Source organism: Rhinopithecus roxellana, chromosome 4 (genome assembly GCF_007565055.1).
Source record: "Rhinopithecus roxellana isolate Shanxi Qingling chromosome 4, ASM756505v1, whole genome shotgun sequence".
Classification (NCBI taxonomy): domain Eukaryota; kingdom Metazoa; phylum Chordata; class Mammalia; order Primates; family Cercopithecidae; genus Rhinopithecus; species Rhinopithecus roxellana.
In genome coordinates, this window is record NC_044552.1 from 25,804,947 (window position 1) to 25,820,734 (window position 15,788).

Below are 15,788 nucleotides of genomic sequence, written 5' to 3' on the forward strand. Positions count from 1 at the left end.
GACATGACATTTGTGCAACAGCTGCATTTCTCATCTTTGCCTTGCTGCACCCTTAACTCTGGCTTTCTTATAGTTCCTTGAATGGGGTGGGCTTTTCTTCCATCTGTGTCTTTGCACATGCAGTTATCTCCAGCTAAAACACGCTATCGGGCACTCTATTTACACAAACTCCTTTCTTTCTTTTCTTTCCTTCCTTCCTTCCTTCTTTCTTTCTCTTTCTCCCTTCCCTTCCCTCCTCTTCCGTCCCCTCCCCTCCCTTCCCTTCCCCTCCCTCCCTCTTCCGTCCCCTCCCCTCCCTTCCCTTCCCCTCCCTCCCTCCCTCTCTTCCTCCCTCCCTCCCTCCCTCCCTCCCTCCCTCCCTCCCTCCCTCCCTTCCTTCCTTCCTTCCTTCCTTCCTTCCTTCCTTCCTTCCTTCCTTTCCTTTGTTTATTTATTTATTTATTTTTTTGAGATGGAATCTTCCTCTGTCGCCCAGGCTGGAGTGCAGTGGTTTAATCTCAGCTCACTGCAACCCCTGCCTCCCAGGTTCAAGTGATTCTCCTGCCTCAGCCTCCCCAGTAGCTGGGATTACAGGCACCCACCACCACGCCTGGCTAATTTTTGTATTTTTAATAGAGGCGAGGTTTCACCATGTTGGCCAGGCTGGTCTTGAACTCCTGATCTTGGGTGATCCACCTGCCTTGGCCTCGCAAAGTGCTGGGACTACAGGCGTGAGCCACCACACCCAGTCTCTGCTTATCTTTCAAGACTCATCTCAGCCATCACCTCCTCCCTTTTTAGTCTGGGTTGGCTAGTCCTCTGTGCTCCTGTAGCATCCTGCACATTTTTCTCTCAGAGCACCTCTGTGGGCTATAATCAACAGGAGACTTGTTGGTCTCTCTGTATTAGACTTAAAGTCACATGAGGATGGCAACTGTCTTACTCAGATTTGCCTCTGTATCTGGCATAGTAGGCACTTAGTAAGTGCTTGCTAAATAAGCAAGTGAATGCCTTTTCTTTGAGCCCCGTCCTCTGCTCCCGAGCACCAATAACACCATTTACATTGGGCCCATGTGGGGCCTACGGTAACCCCTGCCCTTGTCCCCATGGTTGTACAATTGTGCAGGTTTTACACTAAATAATTTTAAAGGATACCATTCTCATTCTATTCTCACATCCCAACAATCAAACACCCACCAATTAACTCTGCCCCAACCCAAATGGAATAAAATACTATGCCAGTTCTTTCCAATGCCTCCCCTGCTAACCTGTGAAACCAGAGGGGCAGAGGCAAAAGAAGGCTCCTGGAAGATCAAGGCAGCTGGCTCCAACGGGACATGGGTCACTCAGGCACTCATCCACCTCTGTTTGACAGCGTGGCCCTTCAAAGCCTGTGGCACAGCAGGAAGGTCAGGGACCTACACGGACACCTGCCTCCTGCCCCCGCTGTCCCCCACAGTGTGTGCCCCAGTTTACCTGGGAGACACTTGCAGTGGAAGGCTCCAGGCTGGTCCTGGCACTGCCCACCATTGGCACAGGGAGAGCTGCTGCACTCATCGATATCCTCCTCACATCGGGTGCCGGTGAATCCTAGTGGGGTGGAATTGGGTGGGGAGAGGAGGCCAAGGTCATCGAGTAAGGCACAGCATGGAAAGGTAAACTTGCAGAGCTTCCCAGAGAAGACACCTGGGGCAGGTGGGCATGGGGTAACAGGAGAGTGATGCGGAAAAGGTGAAGCTCAGCTTCCTGCCAGCTGTGTGACTTTGGGAAAGCTGGTCAACCCTCTAGGCCCCAGTTTCCTGTTCTGTGTAAAAGGGGAATAATAATGGAACCTACCTCATGGTATTGTTAAAAAGATTAAATGACATAACGCCTGAAAAGCATACAGCCAAATGGCTAGCCTGGAGTAAGTGGTGAATAAATGTAGTTATTATAGTAGCAGGGGACAGAGGGGTGTCAGGTGAGGCTGGAGAAGAAAGGCTTGGGGCAGCTTTCCCTGGGTTTATGATGAGAGTGCCAAGACCAGCCTGGGACCTCAACATGCATACACAGAGGCTGTGCAGGAGGGCTGGAAAGGAGGGATCTTTGGGTGATTTGGCAGGACAGAGATGAGAATGGGCAAGTAAGCAAGGGAAGATTTGGGGATGTAACAGTAGAGAATTTGGGGAGCAAAGACATATTTGGAGGACTCTTTGGCTAGTCTAGAGAGAGCTTCAAGAGGCCTTTGGTGATTGCTGGGCCTGAACTCTGCAGGTTCAGAGGCCTGCGGTCTGAGGGTGGCCAGAGTGGCATCTGTACTCACCAGGCAGGCAGATGCACTGGAAGCCATTGAGCAGGTCATGGCAATCCGCATGGTTCAGGCAGGGATCTGAGGCACACTCATTGGTTTCCACCTCACAGAGCTGCCCCTCTAAGCCTGGGGACATGGGGATCATGAGGGCTGTGGCTCAGCCAGGTCTGCCTGGGAGACCTGTACTCTAGAATCAGCCCTGCTCCCGACTTGCCCCACTCAGGCGGTCCTCCCCTGAGGTGCTGTCTGCATGGGGTTGAACAAGATGAACCCTGAGGCCCTGCTGCTCCTCAGTGTGTGGCCCTGCTCCTTGAGGTGTGAAAGGCTAAGGAACAGGGTGCCTCCTGGGGACCTGCGGGAGGACTGCAAGGCTTTTTTGTGGTCATTCCTGTGTATAGAGAGGGCGGGGCTCACCAGGGCAGGCTGATCAGCCTGGAGGACCTCAAGGTACAAATAAGACAAACTGGCTTGGAGAACGAGTCCCGCCTCTTTTTCTGCCTGGGCGGGCCTCCATGCCAGGGAGAATGGAGATCCCAAAGCAGAGGAATTTGAAGTGCATCTGGGAAGCTTGTTGCTCCCATATTTGTCCCGTTGCTTCGGGTTCATCCTGGTCTCCACTGTCTCATCCTGAATTGAGGCAGGATCAACCTCCAGACCTTGTCTTCCTTTCTTTTCTTGCCTGAGGAGTCTGCTTCTGAAGCTCCTTGTTGTCCCTTGAGTTACCGACCCGTTTTCTCTTATTTTTCTATGATTGTCTGTGGGATGACCTGAGCCAGTATCTTTGGGTGCCACTCAGTTTAGAAAGGCAATATGGGAGTAGTGGTTATAATTGTTGAAGCCCTTGGTTTGAATCTCAGCTCTGCCACTTGCTAGCTGGGTGACCTTGGACAAGTCACTTAACCTCTCTGTGCCTCAATTTCTTCAGTTATAAAATGGCATTGTAGCAGTGCTGACCTCACAGGGTTATTGTAATAAGTAGATGAGACAATGCCTGTAAGATGCTCAGACAGTACCTGGCATAAAGTTGGCTGTTATTTTTCTGATTTCATTCAACTCCTTGATGTTGCTCTCTCCCAGGGGTGACTTTTCCCCCTTAAAACTAGCCTGGAGGTGGGTGCAGTCTTGCAGCAATTTTTTTCTTGTTGTATCAAATTTTTCTGTTGTATCACAGGCTTTTGGGATTTTAAGGGATTACCTTTCATCTCTACATGGGAGAGGTTCTATGATTAGAGGGAGCATTCTGGGGTGACCTGAGTAAAGGCTGCAGCACGGAAAGTTTATGAACTGCTTTTCTACCCTCTCTTGCTGGGCTCCTCTGTACAGTGGAGCAGGTTTTGCAGGCTCTATGATGACTATGAAATGAATGGCAGCTCCCTCCAGAGTTGAGGAATGCATAACCTCACTACCATCTGTGGTAACCCTTCTCCTAGGGGTCATGGGTGTCCCTGAGTTTTCATCTGGGGGTAGAGAGAGAAGCATCTGTGGTAACTTGCCCAACTGGCCTGAGGCTGTCCTTACTTTGGAGGGGACATTCTTAGTGGGTTCAGGACTAGTTCCCTGTTTTCCCCACCCAAGGTCCCATCCAGCTGGTACCTGGTGGGCAGAGGCAGTGGAAGGTGGCAAGTAGGTCCAGACAGGTGCTCCCTGGGTGGCAGGGCTGGGAGAGGCACTCATTGTCATCAGCCTCACAACGGGAGCCCGTGTAGCCAGGTGGACAGAGGCAGTTGAAGGAGCCAGGGGTGTTGAGGCAGGAACCGCCATGTTCACAGGGACTTGGGCCTTGCTGGGCTGGGAGGAGAGAAAAGCTGGGAGTCCACAGGGGTCAGGGCGGGAAGGGCAAGGAGGTCAGACCGTCAGGGAAGGTGTGGGGCCCTGCATGTGGCAGAAGAGACCAAATTGGTGAAGGGGCTTGTGTCTTTAAGATGGAGAGGAAATAAGGGACCAAATTCATGGGGACTGAGGGGCTGAGCATTGGAGAGAGAGTCATGCAGGCAAGAGATGCCAAATCTGGGCAAATTCAAGGAAAAAGATGTTTGGTTTTTTTTTTTTTTTGAGACGGAGTCTCGCTCTGTCGCCCAGGCTGGAGTGCATTGGCGCAATCTCTGCTTACTGCAAGCTCCGCCTCCCGGGTTCATGCCATTCTCCTGCCTCAGCCTCCTGAGTAGCTGGGACTACAGGCACCCGCCACAGTGCCCAGCTAACTTTTTGTATTTTTTTAATAGAGACGGGGTTTCAACGTGGTCTCGATCTCCTGACCTTGTGATCCGCCCGCCTTGGCCTCCCAAAGTGCTGGGATTACAGGCGTGAGCCACCATGCCTGGCCGATGTTTGGTTTTTTAATTGGAAAAGCAATCTGCCCTTTTCTGTCTTCAGTGCAGAGGCCTGTCTGAGGCTCAGAGAGGCTCTGAAGTGGGAGTGGCCTCACCCATTAGACACTCATCCAGGTCCTGGTGGCAGGTGGGCCCTGAATAGCCGGGCTGACACAGGCAGAGTGTGGAGCCTGTGAGGGGGTTGGTGCTGCACTGGGCATCCCCATGGCACGGCTGGCTCAGACACATGTCTTCCAAGTGGCACAGGAGTCCTAGAGGGGTAAGAGCAGGTGAGGCTCTCAGAGGCCACTTGAGGCTCCTAGCAGCTATCCTGGTGCTTCTCTCGCCCTCCTTCTCTACCTCCCACCTGCTGATACCCTCTACCCCCATACCTGTGCGTCCAGGTGGGCAGAGGCAGGAGAAAGAGCCCACCCGGTCAATGCAGGTGGATCCTGGGGCACAGGTGGCAGCAATACAGTCATCCAGATTCTCCTCACAGCTTGTGCCCCCCCAGCCACTCACACACACGCAGTGAAAGCTGCCAGCAGAGTTCTGGCAGGTGCCGCCGTTTCTGCAGTGAGAGGGACCCTGGGCCTCACACTCATCCACATCTTCGGAGCAATCCCAGCCTGCAGGGGGTTGGGGAGGGGACAGGGGCTGAAGCTGGGAGCCCTATGAGTAGGGGAGGCCAGGGGCCAACTGTCTGGGCTATGGGTGCCATGAATGTGGCTTAAACAACTCACCTGTCCAGGTTTCTGGGCAGAGGCAGGTGTAGGTGTCCAGCCCATCCTGGCAAGTGCCCCCATTCTGACATTGGTGGCTGACACAGTTGTCTGGATTCACCTCACAGTCCGGGCCTATGAAACCTGACAGGGTCGTGGGATCAACTGGGGGAGGAGGCTCCAAGGGAGACATCCTGCCCTGCCCAAAGAGAGGGGCTGCAGGAGAGCCCCTGTGAGGACACACCTGGGGGACAGAGGCAGAGGTGAAAGGTGGGGTCTTTCCCTGGCATCAGCTGGCAGGTGCCCCCATTCAAACAGCCCCTAGGAGGGCAGGGTCCTGCCCGGAGCTCACAACGTGGGCCCTCCCGCCCCACAGGGCAGAGGCACTGGAAGGAGCCCAGGGTGTTATGGCAGGAGGTGCCTTTGGGGCAGGGTCCTGGGTCCTGGAAGCACTCGTTGACATCACGTTCACAGGCATGGCCCTCGAAGCCCGGTGGGCAGCGGCACTGGATCTGGGGGTACGTGGCCAGACACACCCCTCCATTAACACATGGGTTGGCTGAGCAGAAGTCCCGAAGCTGGCACTGCTCACCTGAGGCAGAGGACAGAGGGAGCCGTTTCTAGCACTGTACGAATTCTAGCCCATCTGAGGTTACCCAGTGCTCACTCTGGATTATCTCTGGGTCTCATTTTCATATTTCCTTCCCTTTATTACCATACTCTCTTTCCTCTGTTCCATCACCCCTGATCTCGGTGTTGCCATGGTTTGGGAGGGTTTATCTGGAGCGACCATATCTTCTAAAGTGATGATGAGAGTATTGGAAATTGTCCTTGCCTGAGAAAATCTGGCACATGGGTGATCTTGGGGGAGGTGAAAAGCACCCCATGTCTGCAGGCAGGAGACTCAGGTGGCACCTTGCTGTGCCACAACTGGTTGTATACCCTTGGGTGAGCCACTTTGCCTTTCTTTTTTTTTTTTTTTGAGATGGAGTCTGGTTCTGTCGCCCGGGCTGGAGTGCAGTGGCCGGATCTCAGCTCACTACAAGCTCCGCTTCCTGGGTTTACGCCATTCTCCTGCCTCAGCCTCCCGAGTAGCTGGGACTACAGGCGCCCGCCACCTCGCCCGGCTAGTTTTTTGTATTTTTAGTAGAGACGGGGTTTCGCCGTGTTAGCCAGGATGGTCTCGATCTCCTGACCTCGTGATCCGCCCGTCTCGGCCTCCCAAAGTGCTGGGATTACAGGCTTGAGCCACCGTGCCCGGCCCACTTTGCCTTTCTGATCCTGGTTTCCTCATCTTTAAGTGGGTTTAGGCACCTGGAGACTCACTTCACAGTCCATGCGCACCAGTGGGAATGGCGGCCGCCGTGGAGGTGCCAGGTGCCGAGCTGAGCAAGCACTTCCTGAGCATCGGCCCCTTGTATCCTCTCAGCAACCTTATGAAGTGTGACCATTACTCTCCCTGTTTGTCAGCTGACAACTGAACACCAGAAAGCTAAAATGTCTTATACGAGGTCATGTAGCTGGTCATGGCAGAGCTGGCATTTGGATCCAGGGGCTGTCGCAGAGCCCTTAGTCTGAAGCACTAAACTTGCCCCAGAGTTACACTCCTCCTCCTGGGGTGGCCCCACTCCTCTCTCTGGGTCACATCCCTCCCTTCCCGGTGCCTCTCCCACCACTGCAGTCTTCCCAGGTGATATTATGGCTCCCTCCACTCAGAATGGGAGCCATTCAGATGCTCAGAATGCAAAAGCCTGGAAGGCCCCTGGTATGGCGAGCAATGGCCCTCTAGCTGCTAGGCAGCAGGGAGATTAAGGGGGCTAGGATAGGCATCAGGATGGTGCACAAAGGGGCCTCATGGCACCCTTAACTTGGAAATATTTTAACATTTTAGCAATCAGTACAACCCTGCTGGTGAATGTTGGTCGTGGAGAATTGGCATGTTGATTCTCATGGCTTCTGTCTTCAAAGGGCTTGCAGTTTCTCAGCCTCCAGTTCCATCTTCCCCACCCACAGCCTAGCCCATTGCTCCTGCCTGTCCCCTCCTGGCTGCCTCCAGCAGCTCTTACCTGTCCATCCAGGCATGCAGGAGCACTGTGGGCGGCCCGAGGCCTGGATGTGGCAGCGGCCCCTTTTGGAACAGAAGGAGGGAGGACAAGGATCTTCAAGCCGGGCCTGGCATCTCTCGCCAGTGAAGCCAGGGAGGCAAGTGCACGAGAAGCTGGGTGCCAATGGAGAGGGAGAGCTGGGGGGCCCTAGGGGAGTGGGAAGCAGCACTTGGCAGCTGCCTCCATTCTGGCAGAGCTGGGCGTTCTGGCAGGGGTCAGGAAACTGGCACGTCTCACCCAGGAAGCCAGAGGCACACCTGGGCAGGGGAGGAGAGGAAAACTCACATCACTGGTCCCTCTTCCCATTCTTGCCCACCTCCCTCCTCTGCCTTCATTTGCTTCCCTTCATCTCCTTCACTTCCTCCCTTTCTTCTTTGGTCTCACTTCCTCACCTCTATCCCCCGCTCTCCCTCCCACTTTCTCTCCAGTCTCCCACTCCTGCAAGGCACACTCACTGGCAGGTCCCTTGTCCCAGAGACAGGCTCAGGCAGGTGCCTCCATTGGCACAGGGTTCTGGGAAGCTCCCACACAGCAGCCCTGAGGGTGGAGAGGCAGGCGCGATGGAAGTGCTGGGTACCGTGCCTCCACCTTTCCCCTTCTGGGTGCTCCTGAGAGACCTGCCCGCAGCAGCTCCCACAGGTGCTCTAAACCACCTCTTCTTCACACCTGTCTCCACTCTCCACACAGTACCCAGCCCCAGCCCCAGTGCCCTCCATCCCAGTTACTAATCCCCACCCCCCTTTCCTGTTTATTCTCTGGCCTCCTGAGTCCAGCCTCGGACTCCATCTCTCGGAAGCAAGACAACAGGGGTCAGAACAGGGGTGGAGGTGGCTCCCGGGAGGTGAATGGCTGAGACTTCGAAGAGATTTCCTCCCGGAAAGGCCCAGCATTGAGCCATCCGGGGGGTGGGGACAGCTGGACTAAGAAAGGGACTTAGTAGGCCTGACCTTTCATGTCCTCATCTCCTGCTTCCCTCTCATCTCTTCCCCAAGCAGGTGGTCAGTGTGTTCCCTCTTCCCCTCTTCCCTATGGCTGCAAGAGTCCTCCAGTGCTAGTGCTGATGAGGTTCTTCCTGGAGGTGGGCACCCTCTCACCCATCCCCCGGCAGTCACCACCCCTGGCACCAGGCCTGAAGCAGCTCCACGGGCAGAGCCGTTTTTCCCTGCAGGCCGTCTCTATTTGGGCAGTGAGAATCTCCTCCACCCAGCATCCCTCACACAACCTGGGGCTTGGGCCTCTTCCCCCACCCCACTGGTCATTCTCCTACGGGAAATGGGTCCCCCACCTCACCCACGCCATGCCTCACCTCTGGTTATGACCACTGAGACACATAACAGCAGCAGCAGCAGCAGCAGTGAAGGGGGCTGCATTCCAGAGCCCCTTCTCCAAGCCCAGGTCCCTGTCCCTCTTTAGGCGGGGACCCTCAGAGCCCTCACTGAGGTAGAAGCCACCTCCTCTGCTCCCACTGCCCCTCTTCCTCCTCCTCGGCCTGCTACAAGCCTCACGTCTGAGCTGTTTCCTGAGTCACACAATGTCCTGGACACCCTAGTAATGGGGGGGCGGGGGAAGAGTGGAGGAACACTAGGGGGGATGAAGGAGGGGCCTTCTGTCCCTGACAACCCCTGGGGAAGTAGGCGGAAGTAGGACAGTGTGCCTGGAGGGCAGGTGATAGGAGGGGAGAAGGACTCTCGGAACCCCTGGGGCAGTCCCAGCCCTGCTGTTTGTTGATCTGGTCTCTCCTTTCTAGCGATGAGAATTGCAAGGTGGCTGCTCCTGTGCCCCAGGAGGGGCAGGATCTGGAAACAGGTATTGGGTGGTTAGAGAGTTCCGTATTCCTCTTCCCAGGAGAGGATGCTTAATTTGCCAGGTTATTACAGATGCTTATCAGAGAACCTGCAACTTGTCATAGTTTGAAACCACTCACCTTGGCAAAAGGAACCCAGGGGGCTTCTAGGCCTTATCTTGGCTCTTGCCAGGACTTATTTTTCTCCTTCTGGGGAATGGGCAAGATGCTGGCTGGTTTGGGGAAATCTTGGTCTTCCTGTATAGGGGAATGTTAAGACTGTCGTTATCAGTGATAAATGAACATAGTCTACCCTAAATTTTGCAGTCTGGATTATCTGTAACTATCACTGAATTTGGGTAGTTTTCACTTCCTCCATATCTGCCTCCCTCCACTGCAGAAGTCGTTGGGATGTAGGGAATGTCAGTCAGAATGCAAAACTGGAGTAAATAAAATCACAAAAGCGAATTCTTTGCCTCCAAATGCTCATCCTATCTTCTTGAGTCAACCCAGGACAACTTTGGGGTCAACCACACACCGGGTTCCTCTAGTAGCATAGGGAACTGAGAGTCCAGGGTGGCAGAAGGTGTCCCTGGCAGCTGTGCTCTCCCTGGTGTTGAGGCACTCATGGCTGCCATAGGGAACTGAGAGTCCAGGGTGGCAGAAGGTGTCCCTGGCAGCTGTGCTCTCCCTGGTGTCGAGGCACTCATGGCTGCCATAGGGAACTGAGAGTCCAGGGTGGCAGAAGGTGTCCCTGGCAGCTGTGCTCTCCCTGGTGTTGAGGCACTCATGGCTGCCATAGGGAACTGAGAGTCCAGGGTGGCAGAAGGTGTCCCTGGCAGCTGTGCTCTCCCTGGTGTCGAGGCACTCATGGCTGCCATAGGGAACTGAGAGTTCAGGGTGGCAGAAGGTGTCCCTGGCAGCTGTGCTCTCCCTGGTGTCGAGGCACTCATGGCTGCCGCTGGTGCACCTGAGAACCTTCCCCTACCGGGGAATATAGTTCACCAGCACCGCTTTCCTCCTTTTTTTTAGTTTTTTATTTTGAAATACTTTAAATCTCATGGGAAACGGGCAAGAATACTAAAAAGAATTCCAGGATACCCTTCACTCAGATTCATCCACTAACATCATTTGACCACATTTACTTTATCATTATTTCTCTATAAATACACATTTGTATTTTTTTCTGAACCATTTGAGAGTAAGTTGCATACAAGATACCCCTTTACCCTTAAATCCATCAGTGCGAATTTTCTAAGAACAAAACATTCTTTTACATAATACAGTACAATTATCCAAATCAGGAAACTTAGACTGATGTGATACTAATTGACGGTCCAAATTCAGGTCTTGCCAATTGCCCCATAATGTCGTTCATGATAATTTTTTCCCTTGGTCCAGGATCTCATTTGGCATCCTGCATTGCATTTAGTTGTTGAGTCCTTTCAGTTTCCTTTAATATGAGTACAGTAACTTACATGTACTTTGCCTTTCATTACATTGACTTTTTTTTTTTTTGAGACAGAGTTTTGCTTTGTCCTCCAGGCTGGACTGCAGTGGCATGATCTCAGCTCACTGCAGAGATCTCAGCTCACTCCGCTTCCCTGGTTCAAGCAATTCTCATGCCTCAGCCTCCGGAGTAGCTGGGATTACAGGTGCCCACCACCACACCCGGCTGATTTTTGTATTTTAGTAGAGACGGGGTTTCATCATGGTACCCAGTCTGGTCTCAAACTCCTGAGCTCAGGCAATCCACCCATCTTGGCCTCCCAAAGTGCTGGGATTATAGGCGTGAGCCACCGCACCTGGCCGATATTGGCATTTTTTAGCATACGGGTCAGTTGTTTTGTAGACTGTTCCTAAATTTGAGTATGTCTGGTGTTTATGCATTTTTGGGCACGAGTACCAGTGCCTCACACCAGGAAGCCCATGAACCAGCGTCATTTATAATGGTCGCCCAGTATTCTACTAGTTCATTTAAACCAATTTCCTATTACAGCATGTTTAGGTGGGTCTCAATTTGCTTTTTGTTTTTTTAGAGACAGGGTCTTGCTCTGTCACTCAGGCTGGAGTGCAGTGGCACGCACATAGCTCACTATAACCTTGAACTCCTGGGCTCACGGTATCCTGCTGCCTTGGCCTCCGAAAGCTCTGGGATTACAGGTGTGCACCACCACACCGAGCCTTCAATTTTTACACATATAATAAACTGAGTTGTGGTAAATATTCTTTTTTTTTTTTTTTTTTTTTTTTTTTTTTTTTTTGAGATGGAGTCTCCCTCTGTTGCCCAGGATGGAATGCAGTGGTGTGATCTCGGTTCACGGCAACCTCTGCCTCCCAGGTTCAAGCTACTCCTGCCTCAGCCTCCTGAGTAACTGGGATTACAGGCATGTGCCTGGCTGATTTTTGTATTTTTAGTAGAGACAGGGTTGCACCATGTTATCCAGGCTGGTCTCTAACTCCTGACCTCAGGTAATCTGCCCGCCTCTTTCAGCCTCCCAAAGTGCTGGAATTACAGGTGTGAGCCACTGTGCCTGGACCTTCAGTAAATATCCTTGAACTTAAATATTTGCATGGCTGTCTAATTATTTCCTTAGGCTAAATTCTAGAATTGAAACCACTGAATGAAAGAGTGAAGGCATAGACTTGTTTTAAAGCTCTTGGTCTCTAAGTGTTGCCAAGCCATTCTCCAGAAAGCAGTGCAGGCCTTTCTTCTCCAGTTGGTAGTGTCTGCCTGTGTCCTTACGCTTGCCAACCCTCCGCATTAGAATCCTTGCCACTTTGATAGATGAAATGGTCTCTTACTGCTGCTTTAAATTGCACATTTGTTGTTACGTGTCAACATTCTTTTTAACGGTTTAATGGCTATTTGTGTTTCCTGTCCATGCTTTTGTGAGTTTCCTGTCCATGCTTTTGTCCCATTGTCCTATTGATGTCATTGTCATTTTCCCATCACCTTCCTTAGTTGAGGAGGCAACTGTGGGTGTGGGGAAGAGTAATCCTAGCATAAAAGTCCCTGCTTTTGTACTCTCTGGTTTGCTGACTGGGGATTTGGTGTTGGTGAGTAGTAAAAGGAAAATAGGAAGAGACAACAGGTTTCTCGTGGAACCACGAAGACCTTGGTGGAAAGAACTGAACTCACCGTTTCTGCAATGTTGACAATCTAACACCGTTTGTGGAAAAGGAGGCTGGGGCATTAGGCTGGAGCTTGAGAAAAAGAAGAAATTGCAACGGAGACAGATAAGAAGTGGTTAGGTGGAACGGGAACCAGAAGTGTGGTGGGGCAGAAGCTGAGTTTAAAGACAGTGTCAGGAAGCTGCCTGCCCACTTCTTGCTTTATCCTGCTTAAGGTAAGACAGTGTGCACCTGCTCAGGTATTATGAGCTATGCTTGGGTCCCAGATACCTTTCCTGGCCTCTAAGACCTCACAGCCCAAAGCGGTATTGATGCTCCCCAAGAGCTTGTTTCTCCTTCCCAATGGCTTCCCAAGGGTTGATACTGACTGGGGTGGTACCATCACCACTACAGTGAACTGCAGCATGCCAGGGACACAGATAGTTCCCTCTGGGAAATGACCCTTTTTCCTACAGTATTTCATCAAGTAGAGATTCTTTTTGTTAAAGGGATTGTCTTTCATTGTATACCCCCTGAGAAGGATAAACCTGTCAGTCATTCACACTTCAGTCATAGGGACTTGTGACCTTAAAAGGTTAAATCCGAGGTTGGCCCTGATAATGTGTCCAAACACAAAGAAGGCAATAGGCCACTGTGGCCATAGAGATAAGCAAGAGTGTTGGGTGCAGCGGTGGCTCATGCCTGTACTCCCAGCACTTTGGGAGACCAAGGTGGGAGAATTACTTGATTTCAGGAGTTCAAGACCAGCCTGGGAAACATAGGGAAATTCCATCTCTATGAAAAAAATACAAAAATTAGTAGGCTGTGGTGATGCACACCTGTTGCCCCAGCTACTTAGGAGGCTGATATGGGAGGATCACTTGAGACCAGGAGGTTGAGGCTGCAACGAGCCATAATCATGCCACTGCACTCCAGCCAGGGTGACAGGGTGAGACCAGAGTGAGAGAGAGAAAAAAAGAAATCATCCAGAGTAATCCACTCTTGGAGATTCTTTGTAAATATTTGGTTCGGGAGACGTGGAGCCCCCGTTGCCCCAGGCCCCTCCCTCTCTGCCTCCCTGTTGGTTGCTCTTCATCTCCCCAACCTCTTACCATTGTAGTGTCCATGGTTATTCCCTGGACCTCTTCTGTTTTTCTCTCTCCCTAGGTGATCTCATCCAGTCTCCTGGCTCCCTGCCAGATTCAGATACCATCTATGAAGACCACCTTTGTGCTGATGACTCTCAAGATCATACACTTCCCGGAACTCCAGACATGTACTTCCAAGTACAAGTACCACGAACTTAATATGTCCAGAGCTGACCTGATTTTCTCCCTGAACCTTCTCTTCCTTCCTGATACAATTGAGTTTCGCAGTTCTATTATTCCCATTGTTTGGGCCCAAATCCTTGAAGATATTGCTGACTCCTCTCTTTTTCTCATACTCCACATCCAAACTGTCTTAAATCCTATGGACTCTACCTTCAAAATATGTATATCTGGAATCTGAGCACTTCTCATCTCTTCTCACCTCCACTGCCAATACCCTAGTCCAAGCCAATGTCATCTCTTGCATCTCCTAACTGGTCTTCCTGCTGCTGTCCTTGCTCTCCTTGTCCATATCTCTACACAGCAGCCAAAGTGAGTCAGTTGAAATACAAGCTAGACCACCTCATCCTCTGCTCAAAACTCTCCAATCACTTCTCCACTCACTCAGAGTAAAGCTAACTTCCTTACAGGGCCTGCAAGGCTCTACACAAGGCCCTTCTCTCTCTCTCTCTCTTTTTTTTTTTTTTTGTTGAGACGGAGTCTTGCTCTGTGGCCCAGGCTGGAGTGCAGTGGTGCAATCTCGGCTCACTGCAACCTTCGCCTCCCGGGTTCAAGTGATTCTCCTGCCTCAGCCTCCTGAGTAGCTGGGACTACAGGTGCGTGCCACCATGCCAGGCTAATTTTTTGTATTTTTAGTAGACATGGGGTTTCACCATGTTAGCCAGGATGGTCTCAATCTCCTAACCTACCTGCCTCGGCCTCCCAAAGTGCTGGGATTATAGGTGTGAGCCACTGCGCCTGGCCAAGGCCCTTCCCTCTCTAACCTCATCTTTGATTACTTCTTCTCACCATCCAGCTGCATTGGCTTCCTGCTGTTCTTGAAACAGGCACATTCGTACCTTAGGGCCTTATACTTGCCCTTCTTCCTGCTTGAACTGCTTCCTTCCCCAGCTATCTTTGTGGCTCTGTCCCTCATCTCAAAAGGCACCTAATCAGGGCCTTCCTTGGCTACTCCATTTCAAAATTGGAAGCCTTCTCCCATGTCCCCCATCCCCACTAGCTTTTCTCCTCATTATTTCTCAAAATCTAACTAACACATATTTGATTTACATTTCTTATTTACTGACTGCCAGTTCCACAAAGGCAAGGATTTTTGTCTTTTTCATTTACTTGTTTTTGGACTTGACCATGCCTCAGTGTGTGGAGCAGGACCTCAACTCAGCATGCACTGTGTCATGTAAAACATCCCCAGGAGGAGGATACCGTTACCTCCACCCATAGTGAGATGTGGAGCTCAGAGAAGTTGAGTCACTCGTGCAAGGTCATACAGCTACTAAGTGTGTTTCAGATGTGAGTTATTCACATCCAAACCCATGTTCTTTCTACCCTGAGGCGCCATCTGTCTTAGTAGGGTTTATTTTTTACCATTTAAAAAAATAATGTGGGCATGGCTGGGCAACAAGTTTCTGCTTCAATTACATCAGAAACTACAGATCCAGACATTCTCTTATGCCTTTGCTGACATTCAGTGCAGCATTCAGTAAGTACTGATACATGTCATTTGCTTATTTACTTATCAATTCATTTACACAGTATTTATTGAACACAGTGTTTATACCCTGCAATGTTTTAGGCCCTGAATTTATGGTCTTGAACAAAATAGACAGATACCAAGTAAATATGAAATATAATATCAGATAGTGATAGGGAGTATGAGATGATATAAGGCGGGGTGAGGAGAGAGAGGAGAACTTGGGGGCTATTTTAGATTGGGAGGTTGCCAGGGTGCGGTGGCTCACGTCTGTAATCCCAGCACTTTGGGAGGTGGAGGCGGGATCATCTGAGGTCAGGAGTTCGAGACTAGCTTAGCCGATATGGTGAAACCCTGTCTCTACCAAAAATGCAAAAATCAGCCAGGCATAGTGGCACACGCCTGCAGTCCCAGCTACTCCGGAGGCTGAGGCAGGAGAATCACTTAAACCTGGGAGGTGGAGGTTGCAGTGAGCTGAGATAGTACCATTGCACTCCAGCCTGGGTGACAGAGCAAGACTCCACCTCAGGCCAGGTGTGGTGGCTCACACCTGTAATCCCAGCACTTTGGAAGACTGAGGTGGGTGGATCACCTGAGGTCAGGAGTTTGAGACCAGCCTGACCAACATGGTGAAACCCCGTCTCTACTAAAAATACAAAAATTAGCCGGGCACAGTGGTACGCACCT

At 51.4% G+C, this 15,788-nt stretch overlaps 1 protein-coding gene across 3 annotated transcripts in view; it reads right to left on the reverse strand.

Moving 5' to 3' along the window:
• The window catches only part of NOTCH4 (notch receptor 4), a 29,278-nt gene extending 20,354 nt beyond the window's left edge, over positions 1–8,924 (reverse strand). For 2 of the 3 annotated variants that reach the window (XM_010378094.2, XM_030928743.1), the window contains exons 1-11: positions 8,712–8,924; positions 7,861–7,942; positions 7,367–7,662; positions 5,545–5,892; positions 5,322–5,444; positions 4,971–5,207; positions 4,695–4,850; positions 3,863–4,057; positions 2,282–2,395; positions 1,456–1,569; positions 1,248–1,370 (exon numbers count right to left, since the gene is read on the reverse strand). In XM_010378094.2, coding sequence (XP_010376396.2) covers positions 1,248–1,370; positions 1,456–1,569; positions 2,282–2,395; positions 3,863–4,057; positions 4,695–4,850; positions 4,971–5,207; positions 5,322–5,444; positions 5,545–5,892; positions 7,367–7,662; positions 7,861–7,942; positions 8,712–8,775 — 1,852 coding nt within the window. In that variant the 5' untranslated portion in view covers positions 8,776–8,924. The remainder of the gene's footprint in view (positions 1–1,247; positions 1,371–1,455; positions 1,570–2,281; positions 2,396–3,862; positions 4,058–4,694; positions 4,851–4,970; positions 5,208–5,321; positions 5,445–5,544; positions 5,893–7,366; positions 7,663–7,860; positions 7,943–8,711) is intronic. The other variant, XM_010378087.2, reaches the window with a different exon arrangement.
• Between the last annotated feature and the right edge of the window lie 6,864 nt (positions 8,925–15,788).